Genomic DNA, 21,554 nt, shown 5'->3' on the forward strand with positions numbered 1-21,554 from the left:
AATCTGAGGGTAAAATGTAAAACATCGAGCACTGAATACACTAGATGACCTTCTGGCAATCTTTCATAGAACAAGTCCAAGGGAGGAAGTTGAGTGTCAAGAAACATCTGCTGAACAAGATTTATTCATCAAACTCCTATCAAGAACTTATTTGGGGCTCCCCTGGTGGCGCTGTGGTTGAGAGTCCGCCTGCCGATGCAGGGGACACGGGTTCGTGCTCTGGTCCGGGAAGATCCCACATGCCGCGGAGTGGCTGGGCCCGTGAGCCATGGCCTCTGAGCCTGCGCATCCAGAGCCTGTGCTCCGCAACGGGAGTGGCCACAACAGTGAGAGGCCCGCGTACCACAAAAAAAAAAAAAACTGATTTGGTCAAGAGGGCCCTGCACCTCAAGCCAGGGATAGATGAATAAGTAGATATGGCCCCTACTCTTAAAATATGTAGAGTCTGTTCAAGAAGACAATGTGTGGACAGATTATTGCAAATGCAATGTGTGCCAGAGGGCAAGGGGAAAACACATGTGAGTCATCACTTTGGGTGCTACTGATTGGGGGTCAGCGTTCCTTCTAACATTGTTTCTCTTTCAACGAGAAGGCTAGCTTGCTGTGGAAAGGCTTCTTAGTTGGGAATTGATTCTCTTTCCTCCTTTTCCATTGCCCCTGTTATGTAACAGTAGCAGATAGAATGAGAAGCATGGAAATGTGCACTTCATTTTGAGCAATTACAGTCAAGAAAAATTAATTGAAATGAGCACAAGATTTCTGGAGAAAAACAAGGGTCCAGTCTTCCCAATGTTTTGCAATAACATTTTGGTCTCTTTTTGTTGGCAGGCCAGTACCAGACTATTAATGAGCCTCTTCTTGACGACGTAAGTCAGCTGCTTTCCTTACCTATTTTGTCAGTGTTTGATATTTACAAAGTAAGTGGCTTTTATCAAGGTACTTAGTGAATTTAAAACAATTAAACTTTTCCAAATGGCATAATTCCCTGGCAGAGAAAACTGCATTTCAGTTCTTGGGTAGAAAACTGTATTCCTGCAATATATGTAAATCAAATCATCATGCTGTATGTCTTAAACTTATACAGTGATGTATGTCAATTATTTCTCAGTAAAACTGGAAAAATAAATAAATATTGAGGCATTAATATAGAGAAAGGGAAAAATATTACATTTCCATTCCTCAACTATACAGTAAAGACAAAAATTAACTCACAGTGGCCATCGTGAAGATTGAATAAGGTGAAAATACCAACACATGGTGCTGGCAAGTGTGTGATGAGAAAATCACTTCCTAAAACTCATGGTGAAATTTTAAATTGCAAGAAACTCTTTGGAAAGCAATTTCATAATATTAACTAACAAATATAAAAATGTCCATTTTCTTAGGCCCCATAATTCTATGGTTGGGAATTTAAATTAAAGAATTAAGCTAAAATTTGGATTAATATTTAAATATTCATCTATATTTTATAATATATTTTAAATGGCAACACACTAGGATCATGCTAAATATTCAATAATAGAAGAATCATTGAATGTATTATGATATATTCATATTATGAAGTCATTGATAATATTTACAAAGATGTTTAATGACAAGAAAATTTTAAATTTATAACATGAAATTAGATATCTAATACTATAAATAATTTAATTGTTAAATTATAATTTACATAATTTGAATACTTTTAACTAACCTATCTATAGATGATAAATGGGATAGATAGAAATGATAGAGATAGATAGATGATAAATAGATGATAGATAGATAGACAGGATTTACCTGTAAAATCATTGGTTCTTTACTATTTGAAAGACTTCTTTAAGAATTTGGATTTCCCTGGTGGCAGAGTGGTTAAGAATCCGCCTGCCAATGCAAGGGACATGGGTTCAAGCCCTGGTTTGGGAAGATCCCACATGCCTTGGAGCAACTAAGCCTGTGTGCCACAATTAGTGAGCCCATGTGCCACAACTACTGAAGCCCACGTGCCTAGAGCCCATGCTCCGCAACAAGAGAAGCCGCTGCAATAAGCCCGCGCACCACAACAAAGAGTAGCCGCTGCTCACCTCAACTAGAGAAAGTCCGCACACAGCAACAAAGACCCAATACAGCCAATAATAAAAATAAATAAATAAGTTTAAATAAAAAATTAAATTAAAGCTACGGCTCTTCATCCCAGGACACACACTCACACACACATACACACGATGAATCAATCAGTCAATCACAAAATATTTTATAAAGTATAAGGCTTATATATACTGAGCTTTTAGTAAGAACCCTGATAGTGACAGTAGACAGATACTAGATAGGTTAACAGATAAATAGATGTAATGCATTATATTTAAAATAAAACTCTGTCCCTTTCTCTTTCTGGAAAAAAATAAACCAAAATATTTATATTTGGTCCTGGGGGCAAGATTCTGAGGGTCTGATGTAGATTCTCTTCAGGCCTGGAGCGGTGGTTGCTGTTCCTGCTGGCGTCCCTTTGTGCCCTGAGCCCATGAAGTCTAGCAAGGTGACAGGACTAAAGATGGGCTCTGTCTCACATCTCCAGTTCTTCCAACAGGTCCAAGGCTTTCCCAAAGAGACTATGCTCTGAGGAGTCTTGGTTGCCATAATAGTATAAAAATGATGTCCTTGCAAAAATGTCTATCTGTCAAATCCCAAAGGAGTCAAATACTGGTGCTTCAACTCAGAGCTCACTTCTGTGTGCAGTTCTGGAGGAGAACAGCCCAGTCACCTCACTCACTTTGCCAGGTCAATTCTGAAAACCCCTGGAATGCACCTCCCAGCATCTTTGCTTTGCCATGGGCACTCAGCTCCGCTGATACTCAGCACGTCAACTAGAGAGAATGGATCTAACGTGTCCTGAGCTCCTGTCATGGGCAGGCACCAAAGTAGAACCTTTATATACAATTTGCTCAATTAATCTCTGACTGCAACCAAATAAGGTAACTTTAGCCTTCTCCAATTTACAGACTGAAGTAAGGGAGGTTAAGTAACCTCCCCAAGGTCATAAAGTGGACTCACAGTTTAGATCTAGGAGAGGATGACTCCATCTTGGATCCATGCTAATGCTAAGCAGACCAATCTCACCTGGTTTCCCATCCAAGAACTCCTAGTCTGATCCCTGCTTACCTCCTGAGACCAGACCAAGTAGGCAGGGTTTCAGGGCTATAATGACCTGTTGCTGGGGGCACAGCATGAGCGCAAATATGCAAATGTTTCTACTCCAACTTTGTGTTCAGTGATGTAATCTTTTTCCTTTGGGTCACCAAGCTCTCCCCTACTAACCTGTTCCTGCTCTTAAATCACTATGTCGCTCCCTGGTCTCCTGCACCTGAACTCTCTACGTTTGATAAACGGGCCCTTCAAAACTTGCCTAATTCCTCTGTTCATGTAAGACTCAAGCCTTGCTTTCCATAGGAAGCACTTGGGAAAATCAAGGGCTAGCACATTGAAAGTCAAAATTGTTGTCTTCAGTGGGTCCATCTCCTTCTTTATGCTGTCCCATGAAGAACACAGATTTACTAAATTGCATTCTATACCTTTTCATTGAATGAGCAGAGTTGCCTTGAGCCAAAGTGGAGCCCAAAATGTCCTCCAGATAGGGGCCTGGTGAGGTCCCCCATGCTATTGTTTACCTGGAAAGCAGACTCATCCTGTAACTAGTCTTTACTTTTACCAAACTGCTTTCCCTTTGATAGAGTGATGATCAAAAAAAGACATACACTTGGAAGCTTGGGACTACTAAAGCACTTGTCTAAATATATTTCAGAATGAGAATAATGCCGACCTAGAATTTAAACTCAAGCCTATCTAATTCCAGGTTCCTACACTAGAGTAAAATCACCTCATAGGTATTTCTGCTTATACAATGAAATAGAGTACAGAAAGCACCTAACACATATAAAGTACTCAACAAATGTTAGAGAGACTTTAAAGGGAGGAGAACAAACCATGATTGGTGGCCTTCTCTTATCTCAAGCTTTTTTAAATAGTAGTTGTTATTACAGTAGCAGTCATAATAATATTTACAACTAGCGTTTAGTGAGTGTTGACCATCAGGTATTTTGCTAAAAATTTTACATTCATGATCTCAGTTAAGACACTTCTGGCTGAGTATGATGTTAACTGTGGGCTTGTCATATATGGCCTTTATTATGTTAAGGTATATGCCTCCTATACTCATTTTATTCAGTTTTTATCATAAACAGATGTTGAAACTTGTCAAATACTTTTATGCATCTATTGAAGTCAATATGTGATTTTTTTATCCTTCGTTTGGTTAATGTGGTGTATCGTGTTGATTGACTTGCAGATTGAACTATCCTTGCATCCTTGGAACAAATCTCATTTGATCGTGGTGTATGATCCTAATGTATTGTTGTATTCGACTTGCTTATTTTTTCTTTAATATCTTTATTGGAGTATAATTGCTTTACAATGGTGTGTTAGTTTCTGCTTTATAACAAAGTGAATCAGCTATACATATACATATATCCCCATATCTCCTCTCTCTTGTGTCTCCCCCCCAAACTCCCTATCCCACCCCTCTAGGTGGACACAAAGCACTGAGCTGATCTCCCTGTGCTATGTGGCTGCTTCCCACTAGCTATCTATTTTACATTTGGTAGTGTATATATGTCCATGCCACTCTCTCACTTCATCCCAGCTTACCCTTCCCCCTCCACATGTCCTCAAGTCAATTCTCTACATCTGCATCTTTATTCCTGTCCTGCCCCTAGGTTCTTCAGAACCTTTTACTTTTTTTTAGATTTCATATATATGTGTTAGCATACGGTATTTGTTTTCTCTTTCTGACTTACTTCACTCTGTATGACAGACTCTATGTCCATCCACCTCACTGCAAGTAACTCAATTTCATTTCTTTTTATGGCTGAGTAATATTCCATTGTATATATGTGCCATATCTTCTTTATTCACTCACCTGTTGATGGACACATAGGTTGCTTCCATATCCTGTCTATTGTAAATAGAGCTGCAATGGACATTGTGGTACATGACTCTTTTTCAAGTATGGTTTTCTCAGGGTATATGCCCAGTAGTGGGATTGCTAGGTCGTATGGTAGTTCTATTTTTAGTTTTTTAAGGAACCTCCATACTGTTCTCCATAGTGGTTGTATCAATTTAAATTCCCACCAACAGTGCAAGGGGGTTCCCTTTTCTCCACACTCTCTCCAGCATTTATTGTTTGTACATATTTTCATGATGCCATTCTGACTGGTGTGAGGTGATACCTCATTGTAGTTTTGTCTTGCATTTCTCTAATGATTACTGATGTTGAGCATCCTTTCATGTGTTTGCTGGCAATCTGTGTATCTTCTTTGGAGAAATGTCTATTTAGGTCTTCTGCCCATTTTTGGATTGGGTTGTTTGTTTTTTTTTGATATTGAGCTGCACGAGTTGCTTGTAAATTTTGGAGATTAATCCTTTGTCAGTTGCTTCATTTGCAAATATTTTCTCCCATTCTGAGGGTTGTCTTTTTGTCTTTTTATGGTTTCCTTTGCTGTGCAAAAGCTTTTAAGTTTTGTTAGGTCCCATTTGTTTATTTTCATTTTTATTTCTATTTCTGTAGGAGGTGGGTCAAAAAGGATCTTGCTGTGATTTATGTAATGGAGTGTTCTGCCTATGTTTTACTCTAAGAGTTTTATAGTGTCCGGCCTTACATTTAGGTCTTGAATCCATTTTGAGTTTACTTTTCTGTATGGTGTTAGGGGGTGTTCTAATTTCATTCTTTTACATGTAGCTGTCCACTTTTCCCGGCACCACTTATTGAAAAGCCTGTCTTTTTTCCATTGTATATTCTTGCCTCCTTTATCAGAAATAAGGTGACTATATGTGTCAGGGTTTATCTCTGGGCTTTCTATCCTGTTCCTTTGATCTATATTTGTGTTTTTGTGCCAATACCATAAGGCTTAATTACTGTAACTTTGTAGTATAGTTTGAAGTCTGGGAGCCTGATTCCTCCAGCTCCGTTTTTCTTTCTCAAGATTGCTTTGGCTATTTGAGGTCTTTGTATTTCCATACAAATTGTGAAAATTTTCGTTCTAGTTCTGTGAAAATTGCCATTGGTAGTTTGACAGGGATTGCATTGAATCTGTAGATTGCTTTGGGTATTATAGTCATTTTCACAATGTTGATTCTTCCAATCCAATAATATGGTATATCTGTCCATCTGTTTGTATCGTCTTTAATTTCTTTCATCAGTGTCTTATAGTTTTCTGCATACAGGTCTTTTTTCTCCTTAGGTAGATTTATTCCTAGCTATTTTATTCTTTTTGTTGCAATGGTAAATGGGAGTGTTTCCTTAATTTCTCTTTCAGATTTTTCATCATTAGTGTATAGGAATGCAAGAGATTTCTGTGCATTAATTTTTATCCTGCTACTTCACCAAATTCATTGATTAGCTCTAGTAGTTTTCTGGTAGCATCTTTAGGATTCTCTATGTATAGTATCATGTCATCTGCAAACAGTGACAGCTTTACTTCTTTTCCAGTTTGGATTCCTTTTATTTCTTTTTCTTCTCTGCTTGCTGTGGCTAAAACTTCCAAAACAATGTTGAATAATAGTGGTGAGAGTGAACAACCTTGTCTTGTTCCTGATCTTAGAGGAAATGGTTTCAGTTTTTCACTATTGAGAATGATGTTGGCTGTGGGTTTGTCATATATGGCCTTTACTATGTTGAGGTAACATCCCTCTATGCCTACTTTCTGGAGAGTTTTTATCATAAATCAGTGTTAAATTTTGTTGAAAGCTTATTCTGCATCTATTAAGATGATCATGTGATTTTTCTCCTTCAATTTGTTAATATGGTATATCGCATTAATTGATTTGCATATATTGAAGGATCCTTGCGTTCCTGGGATAAACCCCACTTCATCATGGTGTATGATCCTTTTAATGCGTTGCTGGATTCTGTTTGCTAGTATTCTGTTAAGGTTTTTTGTATCTATGTTCATCAGTGGTATTGGCCTGTAGTTCTCTTTCTTTGTGACATCTTTGTCTGGTTTTGGTATCAGGGTGATGGTGGCCTCATAGAATGAGTTTGATACTGTTCCTCCCTCTGCTATATTTTGGAAGAGTTTGAGAAGGGTAAGTGTTAGCTCTTCTCTAAATGCTTAACAGAATTTGCCTGTGAAGCCATCTGGTCCTGGGCTTTTGTTTGTCGGAAGATTTTTAATCACAGTCTCAATTTCAGTGCTTGTGATTGATCTGTTTATATTCTCTATACCTTCCTGCTTCAGCCTCAGAAGGTTGTGCTTTTCTAAGAATTTGTCCATTTCTTCCAGGTTGTCCATTTTATTGGCATATAGTTGCTTGTTGTAATCTCTCATGATCCTTTGTATTTCTGCAGTGTCAGTTGTTACATCTCCTTTTTCATTTCTAAATCTATTGATTTGTGTCTTCCCCCTTTTTTTCTTGATAAGTCTGGCTAGTGGTTTATCAATTATGTGTATCTTCTCAAAGAAACAGCTTTTCGTTTTATTGATCTTTGCTATTGTTTCCTTCATTTCTTTTTCATTTATTTCTGATCTGATTTTTATGATGTCTTTCCTTCTGCTAACTTTGGAGGGTTTTTTGTTCTTCTTTGTCTAATTGCTTTTGGTGTAAGGTTAGGTTGTTCATTTGAGATGTTTCTTGCTTCTTAAGGTAGGATTGTATTGCTATAAACTTCCCTCTTAGAACTGCTTTTGCTGCATCCCATAGGTTTTCAGTCATCGTGTTTTCATTGTCTTTTGTTTCTAGGTATTTCTTTATTTCCTCTTTGATTTCTTCAGTGATCTCTTGGTTATTTAGTAGTTTTCCTACAGATTTTTTTCCTGTAATTGATATCTACTCTCATAGCATTGTGGTCAGAAAAGATGCTTGATATTTCAATTGTCTTAAATTTACCAAGGCTTGATTTGTGACACAAGATATGATCTATCCTGGAGAATGTTCCATGAGCACCTGAGAAGAAAGTGTATTCTGTTATTTTTGTATGGAATGTCCTATAAATATCAATTAAGTCCATCTTGTTTAATGTATCATTTAAAGTTTGTGTTTCCTTATTTATTTTCATTTGGGGTGATGTGTCCATTGGTGAAAGTGGCATGTTAAAGTCCCCTACTATGATTGTGTTACTGTCGATTTCCCCTTGTATGGCTGTTAGCATTTGCCTTACATATTGAGGTGCACCTATGTTGGGTTCATAAATATTTACAATTGTTATATTCTCTTCTTGGATTGATCCCTTGATCATTATGTAGTGGCCTTCTTTGTCCCTTGTAATAGTCCTTATTTTAAAGTTATTTTTGTCTGATATGAGAATTGCTACTCCAGCTTTCTTTTGATTTCCATTTGCATGGAATATCTTTTTCCATCCCCTCACTTTCAGTCTGTATGTGTCCCTAGGCCTGAAGTGTGTCTCTTGTAGACAGCATATGTACGGGTCTTGTTTTTGTATCCATTCAGCCAGTCTGTGTCTTTTGGTTGGAGCATTTAATCCATTTACATTTAAGGTAGTTATCAATATGTATGTTCTTATTACCATTTTCTTAACTGTTTTGGTGTTGTTATTGTAGGTCTTTTCATTCTCTTGTGTTTCCTTCCTAGAGAAGTTCCTTTACCATTTGTTATAAAGCTGGTTTGGTGGTGCTGAATTCTCTTAACTTTTGCTTGTCTGTAAAGGTTTTAATTTCTCCATCGACTCTGAGTGAGATCCTTGCTGGGTAGAGTAATCTTGGTTGTACGTTTTTCCCTTTCATCACTCTAAATATGTCCTGTCACTCCCTTCTGGCTTGCAGAGTTTCTGCTGAAAGATCAGCTCTTAGCCTTATGGGGATTCCCTTATATGTTATTTGTTGCTTTTCCCTTTCTGCTTTTAATATTTTTCTTTGTATTTAATTTTTGATAGTTTGATTAATATGTGTCTTGGCATGTTTCTCCTTGGATTTATCCTGTATGGGACTCCCTGTGCTTCCTGGACTTTTGACTATTTCCTTTCCCATATTAGGGAAGTTTCCAACTATAATCTCTTCAAATATTTTCTCAGACCCTTTCTTTTTCTCTTCTTCTTCTGGGACCCCTATAATTCGAATGTTGGTGTGTTTAATGTTGTCCCAGAGGTCTCTGAGACTGTCCTCAGTTCTTTTCATTCTTTTTTCTTTATTCTGCTCTGTGGCAGTCGTTTCCAATATTTTATCTTCCAGGTCTCTTATCCATTCTTCTGCCTCAGGTATTCTGCTATTGATTCCATCTAGAGAATTTTTAATTTCATTTATTGTGTTGTTCATCATTTTTTGTTTGCTCTTTAATTCTTCTAGGTCCTTGGTAAATGTTTCTTGTATTTTCTCCATTCTATTTCCAAGATTTTGGATCATCTTTACTATCATTACTCTGTACTCTTTGTTAGGTAGACTGCCTATTTCCTCTTCATTTGTTTGGTCTGGTGAGTTTTTACCTTGCTCCTTCAACTGCTGTGTATTTCTCTGTCTTCTCATTTTGCTTAACTTACTGTGTTTGGGGTCTCCTTTTCACAGGCTGCAGTTTCGTAGTTCCTGTTGTTTTTGGTGTCTGCCCCCAGTGGCTGAGGTTGGTTCAGTGGGTTTTGTAGGCTTCCTGGTTGAGGGGACTGGTGCCTGTGTTCTGGTGGATGAGGCTGGATCTTGTCTTTCTGGTGGGTAGGACCCCGCCTGGTGGTGTGTTTTGGGGTGTCTGTGACCTTAATATGATTTTAGGCAGCCTCTCTACTACTGGGTGGGGTTGCATTCCTGTCTTGCTAGTTTTTTTTGCATTGGCTGTCCAGCACTGTAACTTGCTGCTCTTTGAGTGGAGTTGGGTCTTAGCATTGAGATGGAGATCTCTGGTAGAGCTTTCACCGTTTGATATTACATGGGGCTGGGAGGTCTCGTTTCTTTTTTTCCTGCTAAGTGTTTTATATAAGTGGAGTTGGGTCTTAGCATTGAGATGGAGATCTCTGGGAGCGCTTTTGCCATTTGATGTTATACGGAGCCATGAGGTCTCTGGTCCTGAACAATGTCCTGAACTCAGCTCTCCCACCTCAGAAGCTCAGGACTGAAACCCGGCCAGAGCATCAAGACCCCGTCAGCCACATGGCTCAGAAGGAAAGGGAGAAAAAAGAAAGAAAGAAAGAAAGAAAGGAAGGAAGGAAGGAAGGAAGAAAGAAAGAAAATATAATAAAATACAATAAAGCTATTAAAATAAAGAATTTTTTAAATTATTAAAATTTTAAAAATTTAAAAGTAATAAAAAAAAGAAAGAAAGTGCAACCAAACGATAAAATATATCTATCAATGGTAACAAGTGCTAAAAACTATACTAAAAAAAAAAAAAAGGACAGACAGAACCTTAGGACAAATGGCAAAAGCAAAGCTATACAGACAAAATCACACAAAGAAGCATACACATTCACAAAAAGAGGAAAAGGAAAAAATATATATATTTTTTGGGAAGTCTGAGGTCTTCTGCCAGTGTTCAGTAGGTTTTCTGTAGTTTTTCCATGTATAGATGTATTTCTGATGCATTTGTGGGGAGGAAGCTGATCCCCACATCTTACTCCTCCTCCATCTTGAATGTCTCCTGGACTTTTGTTTTTGAAATGTTTTTGATTACTGCTTCAATCTGCTTACTAGGGATCAGTCTATTCAGAAAATCTGGTTCTTCATGATTCAATCTTGGAAGGTTATATAATTCTAAGAATTTATATCCATTTCATTTTGGTTATCCAATTTGTTGGCATATAGCTATTCACAGTAGTCTCTTATAACCTTTATTTATTTATTTTTTTTTTTTGCGGTACGCGGGCCTCTCACTGTTGTGGCTTCTCCCGTTGAGGAGCACAGGCTCCGGATGCGCAGGCTCAGCGGCCATGGCTCACGGGCCCAGCTGCTCTGCGACATGTGGGATCTTCCCGGACCAGGGCACGAACCCATGTCCCCTGCACTGGCAGGCGGACTCTCAACCACTGCACCACCAGGGAAGCCCCCTCTTATAGTCTTTTGCATTTCTGTGGTATTTGTTGTAACTTCTCTTTTGTTTCAGATTTTATTTATTTAAGCCTTCTCATTTTTTCTTAGTATATCTAGCTAAAGGTTTGCCCATTTCATTTATCTTTTCAAAGAAGCAGGTCTTAGCTTCATTCATCTTTTTCTGTTGTCTTTTTTTCTCTATTTCATTTACTTCTGCTCTAATTTTTAGTATTTTCTTCCTTCTACTGACTTTGGGCTTTGTTTTCTCTTCTTTTTCTAGCTGTTTTATGTATAAGGTTATATTATTTATTCAAGATTTTTCTTATTTCTTGAGGTAGGCCTGTATTGCTACCTTTCCTCTTAGTACTGCTTGGCTGCATACATAGGTTTTGGTATGTCATATTTTTATTTTTATTTGTCCTCATGTGTTTTTTTTTTATTTCTCCTTTGAATTTTTCCATTAACCCAATATTTGTTCAGTAGCATGTTGTTTAGTCTTATGTTCATTTGTCTATACAGGTTGTATCCTTTTCTTCTCCCCCTCATATTTTTGTTGCCACAAAAACTCCCCTTTTTATGTTGTGAGTTCATTACCAAATTTAAGTAGCTATAGTTATTTTTAATGTTTTTTCCTTTAACCTTTATGCTATAATTGTTTAACAACCTATTCTGATATAGAGTTGCAATTTTCTGATTCTCTCTATTTATCACATTACTCAAAGTTTTGTATACTTTTACCTTTTTGCTTCAAGTAGAAGAGCTCCTTTCAACATTTCTTGTAAGGAAGGTCTAGTGGTCATGAACTCCCTCAGGTTTTATTTGTCTAGGAAAGCCTTTATTTCTCCTTTATATCTGAAAGATAACTTTGCTGGATAGAGTATTCTTGGCTCAGTTTTTATCTTTCAGTATTTTGAGTATGTCATTCCTTTCTCTCATGGCCTACAGAGTTTCTGCTGAGAAGTCTGCTGATAGCCTAATGGGAGTACCTTTGTAGGTTACTGTCTTTTTTTTCCCTGACTGCCTTTAATACTCTTTCTTTATCATTGACTTTTGACAGTTTTAATATAATGTGTCTTGGAGAAGGTCTTTTTGCATTAAGATAATTAGGTGTTCTACTAGCTTCGTGGACTTGTATATCCAGGTCCTTCCTCAGGTTTGGGAAGTTCTCAGCTATTTTTTTTTTTTTTTTTTTTTTTTACCCTCAGCTATTATATTTTTAAATAAGCTCTCTACTCCCTTCTCCCTCTCTTCCTTTTCTGATATACCCGCTATCTTATGGTGCTTTTTTCTAATGCAATCAGATAATTCTTATAGAATTTGTTCATTTTTTTAAAAAATCTTAGTTCTCTCTCCTCTTCTACCTGAATCATTTTTAAATTTCTATCTTTGAGCTCACTGATTCTCTCTTCCACATTATCTGCTCTATTCCCAGTGCTTTCTAATGTATTCTTCATCTCATTTATTGAGTTCTCAAGCTCCAGAATTTCTGTTTGATTATTTTTTAGAGTTTTAGTCTCTTTGGTAAAGTATTCCTTCTGTCATTGGTTTTATTCCTGAGCTCATTGAATTGCTTTCTGAGTTTTCTTATGGCTTGTTGAGTTTCCTCATGACAGCTATTTTTAACTCTACCAGTTAGATCACAGTCTCCTGTGACTTAAATTTGGTTTCTGGATAATTGTCATATTCATTTTGTGATACTGTGTTACCACGGTTTTTCATGGTGCTTGATGAGTTGTTCCCCTACCAGTGCATTTGAAGTAGTAAACATCTCTCTTGTTTAGGTAAAGCTTTGTTTACTTTGATTCTAACAGTTCCACAGATTGGTAATTAGAGACCTTTCTTTTGTTTTTCAGTAGGTGCTGCTATACCAGGTTTTTGTTTTTTCTCATCTGAGCTGCCTATTTGAGAATCAGCAGTTTCCACCCTCCACTGCCTCTACCAGAGATTTCACTGGTGCCCTTGTCATTGCAGCTTATGCCTCTGGGATCACTGGTGCCTTGCTGATGCCAATGTCACTGCTGCTACTGGCATCTTCATGTCCAGTGTTGCTTGAGTTATCAGCAATGCTACTGTAGCAAGGGATGGGGAGCCATGGGCAGGGGGTGCCAGAATCACACACACACCTGGCGTTTGCAGGTCCTGCTGCTGCTGCTGCTGCCCAGTTCCTTGTGACCATGGGCACCACTGTAGCCAGGAAATAAGAGTCGTGTACCACCTCTGCCGCTGCCACCAGGTTTTCTGGGGGTCAGGATTATGGGCACCACCTCTACTGTTCCCCTGATTCTACCCTCTCTATGTATTCCGATCTACCTACCTTCAGATGTACAAACATGTGGATCTCCCTGGAGTCCTGGTGTCTTGGGCAGAGGAACCTTTGTTGAGTTATGGATGTTTTACTAGTTGTAGATTGAAGGGGAGAGACAAAGGGAGTGTCTCACACCATCATAACACTGATGTCATTCTAGGGATAGCATTAGAATTCTGCCTACTACAAGAATTTAACTGCCTCAGATCCCAGACTCTCAAATCTTTAACTCCAAGCTAAGAGAATCCGTATTACTCCCCTAGCTAGCATGGTAGTCTATAATCTTTGTCATTATTGTACCTTTCCTTGACTCACTCAAACGTTCCCTCCTTAGGGAAGGAAATTAGCAGCAGTCCTCGACGAAGCAAAAGGCCACACAGATGAGGACTATGAAGACCTTGAGCTTCACATGGTAGAAGCATGGCAATCAGTGAAAATTTTACCAACCAGGCCTATAAAGGAATCTGAATATGCGGGTAACATTTGGGGGCTGAAATCTGAAAATGCATGTCCGTGCTGCAATAATGCATAGCAACTAAAGCTGCAGGTTCTGAATTAAACAGCTCTAGTTTAAAATCACGCCTCTATGTCTTATTAGCTATGTGACCTTGAGCAAGCATCTAAAAATCATTTTCTCTATCAGAAAACAGGGTTCATAATAAGAGAACTCACCCCCAGAGTTTTGTTTGAAGATCACATGTATGATGCAGGCTGAGTTCTCACCAGAGGACTTAACACAGAGTCAGAGCTCTGTGACTCTTGGCTATTATTATCATGATGCTCATCTTAAGTCCTAGAAACAACTGATGAGCATGACAGAACATTGACCAGCAGGAATGTGGGCAACATCCCTGTTAAGACAAAGTTTGCATAGAGGAGATTATAGTAAAAGGGAAGACTTTTTAATATGGCTGATATGTTTTGCCAGTAACCAGCATATGAGTGGAACTAGGGCATGACAGCAAAGCCAAGCTTTTTAAGAGAAAGAAGAGCTTATTACAAACCCACCTTTGCCTCTTTCTAACTGGGGTGCTTTGGGCAGCTCCAGCAAGTTCTCTGAACCTTAGGTAAAGCACACTGCTGTAAGGGAAAAGAGAAAGCATTTGAGATTTCTGAGAGCCTGATCTACTGAAATGACTCTACTGGGGAGAATCACCCTGTAAATAATAATGATATTCCTTTCTTCATTTACTCAGCAAGCATTTACTGAGTATCTACTGTGTGCCAGTTATCACATTAAGATTGATCAAGTGACATAAAGATAAACAAAGCATAATACATGTTCTCAGGAAGGTCACAATCTAATGGCAGAAAGACAGATAAGCATGATAGAATAATTTAAGTAGATAATGTATATAATTATGTTAAGTATATAATTAAGCATATGTTAAGTATATGACATGGAAAAGAGAGCCAGGGGTGGTGTGCAGGTGTCTAGGAAGATTTTCGAAGGGCGTGACACAGCCCAAGCCTTGACAGATGAGTAGAATTCTCCAAGTGGATAAGAGAATGAAGAATGTTCAGGTCCAGACTTTGACATTTACGTGTGTGGACCAAGAGGAGTGACTTCTCCTCTTTGAACCTCAGTTTCTTCATCCGTTAAGTGGAAGTAGAATTATTTGCCTTATACCTATATTGTGATGATTCAATGAGTTTGTAGATAGGCAAATAGTTTATAAATTGTAATATGCTGAGCCATGTAAAGTATGACCTTAAATTTTTTCTCTTCTCACAGATACACGTTATTTCAAGGGTGTGATGGACACACCCCTTTCCTTAGATGCCAAGACCTCTATCCCCACAGACAGGCAAACCCGGATGAGGCTGGAAGAAGTGAGTAAAGGCTTGACCGTATGAACCAAACATATGGAGAGCACATCCTAGCAGCCAAGAGCTTCCCCATCTCTCATTCCCAAGGCATCTTGTTAGGTGATGAGCAGGCCAAGCTCAGTGAGGTGCAGGGGGATTAGACTGGTGGGATCATGGTCCTGTAGAGTAACCCTAGAAGGAAGAAGAACATTTGTTGAAGATTTTCTGTGAGCCAGGCATCAGGCTTTCACCTGCACCTCATCTAATGCTCATCCTGTTCTCTGGAAGCAAAATTTAAACTCAAAGCTTTTTGATAATAACATCATTTTGCCCAGATTTTAGGCCCAAAGATTCCAACTGCTAATTATGTGGTAATAAGTAGTCAGCCTTCCATATCTGCCAGTTCCCCATCTGCAGATTTAACCAAGGATTTAAAAAAACAAAAATTCCACAAAGTTCCAAAAAGGAAAACTTGAATTTGCCACACGCCAGCAAGTATTTACGTAGTATATACATTGTATTTACAACTATTTACATAGCATTTACATTGTATTCGGTATTATAAGTAATCTGGAGATGATTCAACCAACCAAGGATTGAGTAGTACCATAGTATGTACTTAGTGAAAAAAATCCAAGTGTAAGTGGACCCACACAGTTCAAACTTGTGTTATTCGTGGGTCAGCTGTATATAGGAGTATGTGTGTAGGTTATTTCCAAATACCATGCTATTTCATATAAAGGACTTGAGCATCCACAGATTTTTATATTCATGGGGATTCCTGAAACCAATCCCCTACAGATACCAAGGGACGACAGTAAGTCAAACAACCTCTCTGAGCCTCTTTGTAAACCCATCTAAAAAATAAGAATAAAAATCTCTGCCATGCTTACTTCAAAAAGCTGTTGAGACCACAAAAGATAATCTTAGGGAAATATCTTGTAAATGTAAATGCTCTAAACACATATAGAATTTTATTTGTAATAACACTTTTGCTAATGTTTAATTTTCTTAATGCATAAATGCATAAAATACAAATTAATCATCCCTGGGGTTGCAGGGCTATTAGTCATAACATTTTGGGTACATTTCATGTCAATGTTTTCTATGCTGATATGTTTTGTGCAAGGGAGTCCTTATTCTATAGCATACACCAGTTTTCTTTCCTTTTCACATTAACTTTCAGGCATAAAACAATCTCTCATGTGACAAAACAAGCATTAATAAGCATAATCTTTACAGATACATCACTCCCCATTATAAGATTTTTAATTATTTTACTTAACTATTGAGTGAAAACATTTTAAATGGTTTTAGTACATATTGTTAAATTTCTTCCTGAAAAATCATGTCAATTTACCCTCCAGGAAGCCCTATGTTGGAATTTCCACTTCATAGAATTCTCACCAAAACTGGATATTACATTTTTAATCATAATTTAAAAAAACAAAAAAGAGATTTCACTGTTCTTTTTTTAAATCTGTAGCACATTTATTAGTGAGTCTGAACATGCTTTTGAATATTTATAACACATCTTCCTTGTACATTATCTGTTCAAATAGTTTACCTACTTAACTTGAGGGTTTCTGTTAAATATTGACAAGAAAAGGAAACTACAAATTTTACCAAATAATATCATTTACACAGAACACAGCCAATAGAGATTGGGAGAGCAAGATGAGGGATAAAATACTGAACACTTCCTCTTTACACAGACACCAAGCTAAACACTTGAATCATTCATTCAACAAATTCACTCAAGACATATGTGTTGGGTGCCTGCCATGGACCAGACAAAATTATAGGCATCGGTAAACCACCAAGGCCCTGCTCTCAAGAAACTTACATCTAGTGGGAGGAGGCCTGTGATAAATAAATAGATAAATAATAGATACAAAGACAATATGTCAAGTGATGAGTGCTTTGAAAAAATAATGAAAGCAGGGCACTCATGGAAGGTCTTTCAGAGGATAGATGGCAATGAATGAATGAATGAATGACATTTAATCCTTAAAATGACCTTGCAAGACAAACGTTATAATCCCTATTTTAATGGCTCCAATACTTACCTTCTCTGAGCCTTTACTGTCTCAGCTATAAAAACTCATAGCTTTATGATAATACATACAAAACACAGTGCCTGGCACAAAGCAATCCATTGCTAAATGACACCTCCATGAGGACAGGGACCATTTTAGCCCCAGTACCCAGCACAGTGCCTTTATGTAAGAAGTTTTCAACAGATGTGGGTTAATTGGATAGAAATGAACAAACAAACTCTGTCATTTGATCTGAACCTTGAAATACGAATAGCTTGAAATATTAATAGGAAAAGAGACACAGTCTTCTTTCCCAGTTTGATTTCTATTCACATGGAACCCTTATTCCAGTCTGTTCCTCAAAGTTGTCACGTGAATATTTGCTACTATTCCCAAGATGTGAAACTGGGGCAGCCCCACAGGGGGCTGTTTGACAGGGAGGAGGACACTTCAGGGCTCTCATCACTAAAGCATGAAGCATATTCAGGGAACAATAGGAATTTTAGAGTCATTGGGCCAGAGGCTAAAGACACAAGTTCTTATCTGGTTATAAAGAATAGAAAATTCTGACCTAAAAAGTTAAGTTTTTCTTTCCCTAAAAATCACTGATAATCCCCCTTTCCATGTAAGTAAATCTTCATGAGAAGAATGCTTTTTAAAAAAAAAATAATTCTTATTTAATTTTTTTTAAAACAACTATGCCAGAATTTGTCTCCATTTGTATTACTTTATATCCTTTCATATTATCTTTGTAGCTTTCTGTTATAAATTTCTTCTTTTAGTTAGGTCACTTTGCAAGTGGAACTATAATCTCAACATATTAAGTCAAGTGAAATCTTGTGAGAAAAAGGATATGGGAGATTGAGCACAATTTTGGCCAAGAGGGAAGTTGTCTTATAAATTAATTCTATAAGGACTTGGCCTCGATTCAGATTAAAAAGGAATTTTGCTTTTATAATCAATGTGTGAATAATCAAGTTTTTATGGTAAGCAGATTTTTTTATTATAACCTCATTCTCGGGAGTTAATTCTAATTCATTTTGCACATTTATGTTGAGATTAAACTCTCTGTGAAATGGATCTTCAACAATCCTTACAGGGGCCAGTTCTTACGATGACTCCTTAGACTGGTTACAACTGTCTTAAACCCCTAGACCACTGTCCAACTTTTCATTTATTGAGCACTTGCTGTGTACAAAGCACTATGCTCAACAATGGGGATAAAAAAAATTAGCCAGTGCCCACAGTCTAATGGAGGAGGCATTGGCCCAAACAGGCAGTTTTGATGTAATACAAAGCGTTAAGACAGAAGTGACACAGGATGCAAAGAGCAGGGAGCTGCATCACTTAGTCCAGCCAGAGGCTTTTAAGAAGCCTTCTGGAAGAAGCAATGCAAAGCAGCCTTTGACATCAGTAACATATTGCAGCGTAATCAGTAGTTCTGATCCGAGACCATTTTGACCCCTAGTGGTCATTTACAATGCCTGGAGACACTTTTGGTTGTCAAGACTTGGGGAGTGCTACTGACACGTACTGGGTGGAGGGCAGGGATGCCGCTCAGTATAATGCAAAAGCACAGGACAGCCCTCACAGCAGAGAATCATCCGACCCCAACTCTCAATGACGCTAAGGCTGAAAAACTTCTGTTATAATTAAACCTGTGTTATAATATGTTGTAAACTCAGAACTGCATGCATGTCTGAGTCTTCCTTCACCATCCAAGTTCTTATTCCTCTTTGTTCCCTCATAATCCAGCATTGATACAGGTATAAAGTAGACACTAGTAAATATTTATTGGATAGAAAAATGGGAGTAGCGCTGGGGGAGGGGCAGGAAATATTTCTAGGCCCAGGATCCTATGCTAATATCATCAGAGGGTACCTCCCCCTGGGGAAGATGCAATGCAAAGAAACTCTCTCATGCGAAAGATCCAAATGGATCCAAATGTTCAAAAGGGAAAATGGACATTGGCCGCCAAAGGGGAAAAGAACAGAAACACTAAGGGAGCCCCATCCCTAATACCCTAATCACGCACGGCCCAGCTGAGACAGAGACAATGGAGAACCTCTCCTGCTCCGGGCTAGCAATGGCAGGTGGGCAAGGGCATTGGGAGAGACCCGCTCTGCAGGGCAGGTGCACAGGGAAGGCTGAAAGCTGAGGATGCAACAAGAACTTTGCAAAACTCCAATAAAGATGTAAAAAAAAAAAAGCTACTATAAAAAAATAAAATAAAAACCCAGCACACCAGCCTCCATACCCTGGCGGAATTGGAAGCTGATGGTGTGACGAAGGAAGCCATAACAACAGCAAACCCAAACCACGCTCAAGCCTTGACTAACTTGGCCAGCAGAAGAGCCACCACTTTCCAAGCATAAATAAGGTGTTTCAATGTTCCACAGAGGAAGAGGTAGACGTTGAACATTAAGACGTGAAGTAACAGGGCGTTCAGTGACCCTTCCTCCCCATTCACCTTGGCCAACTCAACTTGGCACCAATAAAGTGTAACACTGAGACTCTCTATTAGTCAGGGTTCTCTAGAAACATAGGTGGTAGATGATAGATAGTTAGTTAGATAGATAGATAGATAGATAGATAGATAGATAGATAGATAGATAGACAGGTTATAGATAGATGATAGGATAGATACGATAGAAAGACAGAAACATATAGACATATATAGCCATAGACATATACACATACATATAAATAAATTAGTGATTATGGAGGCTCAGTCCCACAATCTGCCATTGGAAAGCTGGAGACCCAGGAAAGTCAGTGGCATAAGTTCCAGCCTGAGTCCAAAGGCCTGAGCACCAAGGGAACCAATGATGTAAATCTCAGTCATCGAGGGCAGGAGAAGACCTTCGTTCCTCATCAACAGTCAGGCAGAGAGATCAAATTCTCCTTTCCCCTGCCTTTTTATTCTATTCAGCCCCTCAATGGACTGAATGATGCCCACCGGCATTGGGGAGGACAATATGCCTTACTCAGTCTACTGATCCAAATTCTAATCTCATCTGGAATCACTTTCACAGACACACAGAAATAATGTTTAATCAAACACCTGGATACCCTGTGACCCTGTCAATTTGACACATAAAACTAACCATCGTAGACCCCAATACTGATCTAGGCTTAAAAGCTTTCAAAGGCATTGGGCATCATTAGGATGTCTCTATCGTCTTCTTCACTCTCATGCCTAATAATTGTACAGCCATCCCTTAATAGTTCAGCAACACTTATAATACTATTAATAATGACAGCTAACAATTATTCAGCTTCATGTGTGTCACTTCCCGTTCTAGGCACATTGTCTGTCTCATGTAGTCCTGCCACCCTTGTGAGGTAGCAGTTCTTTTGTTACCTCCACTTCACAGATGAGAAAACTGAGGCTTAGAAGGTTAAATGACTGGCCAGGTTCTCATAGCCAGCACATGATGGAGGTGAAATCCCAGCACAGGCATCCACACGAGGTCACACTCTGATCTGCCTGCTCCATCGCTTTCATGGACTTGATCATGTATGTTGATCTTCACAATAATTCAATGACATGATTGACTAAATATTTTCCCTATTAAAAAGATGAAAAATCTAAGGCTCATAATATGGTAAATGGTTTTCCAAAGTTTCACAGGAATAAGATTGGATTGGATCTCAAACCAAGTATTTTTATGCCAAATTACCACCTGAGGCCACTACCCTCATTGCTGGCACAGTGGTACATGTATTTACACGTATTTACACGCATTGACTGATTGCCTCCCATACTCATAGGGTGATCTATAAGAATGATGAGTCCAGGGACTTATGCCTTTATCCTTGGGAATCATCAGATTACAGTTATATACCGAGTGGCAGGTCATGAGATGATATAGTCACAATTTAAGAAATAATGGTGCCACGTTGTCTTCTACAGGTGGAACAACCCATTTCCAGGGATATCAGAAGCCAACATGTTAAAGGTAAAGTCAAATCACAAAGTTTGAAATATATTTGCATCTTTCTTTGCTTCCAAGATCCTCTTACATTTTTGTCTGTGGTCACAGATTTCTTCAACAAGGTTATCTATTGACTTAACCTTCATGAAATAACTAATTTTGGAAAGAGTCTCTCACGTCTTATGCCTTTTTATCACCTTACATTATTAATGAAGAAATTGATCGTGAAAAGTCATATTCCATGTTGTGCAATTTGGGAAAGAGATTGTTTTGAAACATATGGGTTGCATCAGATACATAACTAAGTTATTTCTCTAAGCATACCCCTCTGTAAAATTGCAAGATAGAAATCTAATTTTAAAATGCTGATTAATTAACATGAAAATAGATTTTAAAGCTTCAGGCAAAGCAACTCAATTTGGAGATAAAGATACAGGTAAGAACCTGAAAGGAAATAATCAATTTC

At 38.2% G+C, this 21,554-nt stretch overlaps 1 protein-coding gene across 3 annotated transcripts in view; it reads left to right on the forward strand.

Annotated features, from left to right (window-relative positions):
• Positions 1–21,554, forward strand: part of CLNK (cytokine dependent hematopoietic cell linker) — a 187,515-nt gene that overhangs the window by 100,515 nt on the left and 65,446 nt on the right. For all 3 annotated transcript variants that reach the window (XM_024741747.1, XM_024741746.1, XM_024741748.1), the window contains 4 exons: positions 829–866; positions 13,637–13,778; positions 15,038–15,135; positions 21,067–21,112. In XM_024741747.1, the coding sequence (XP_024597515.1) occupies positions 829–866; positions 13,637–13,778; positions 15,038–15,135; positions 21,067–21,112 (324 nt within the window). The remainder of the gene's footprint in view (positions 1–828; positions 867–13,636; positions 13,779–15,037; positions 15,136–21,066; positions 21,113–21,554) is intronic.

This window comes from Neophocaena asiaeorientalis, unplaced genomic scaffold (genome assembly GCF_003031525.2).
Source record: "Neophocaena asiaeorientalis asiaeorientalis breed wild unplaced genomic scaffold, Neophocaena_asiaeorientalis_V1.1 scaffold218, whole genome shotgun sequence".
NCBI lineage: Eukaryota > Metazoa > Chordata > Mammalia > Artiodactyla > Phocoenidae > Neophocaena > Neophocaena asiaeorientalis.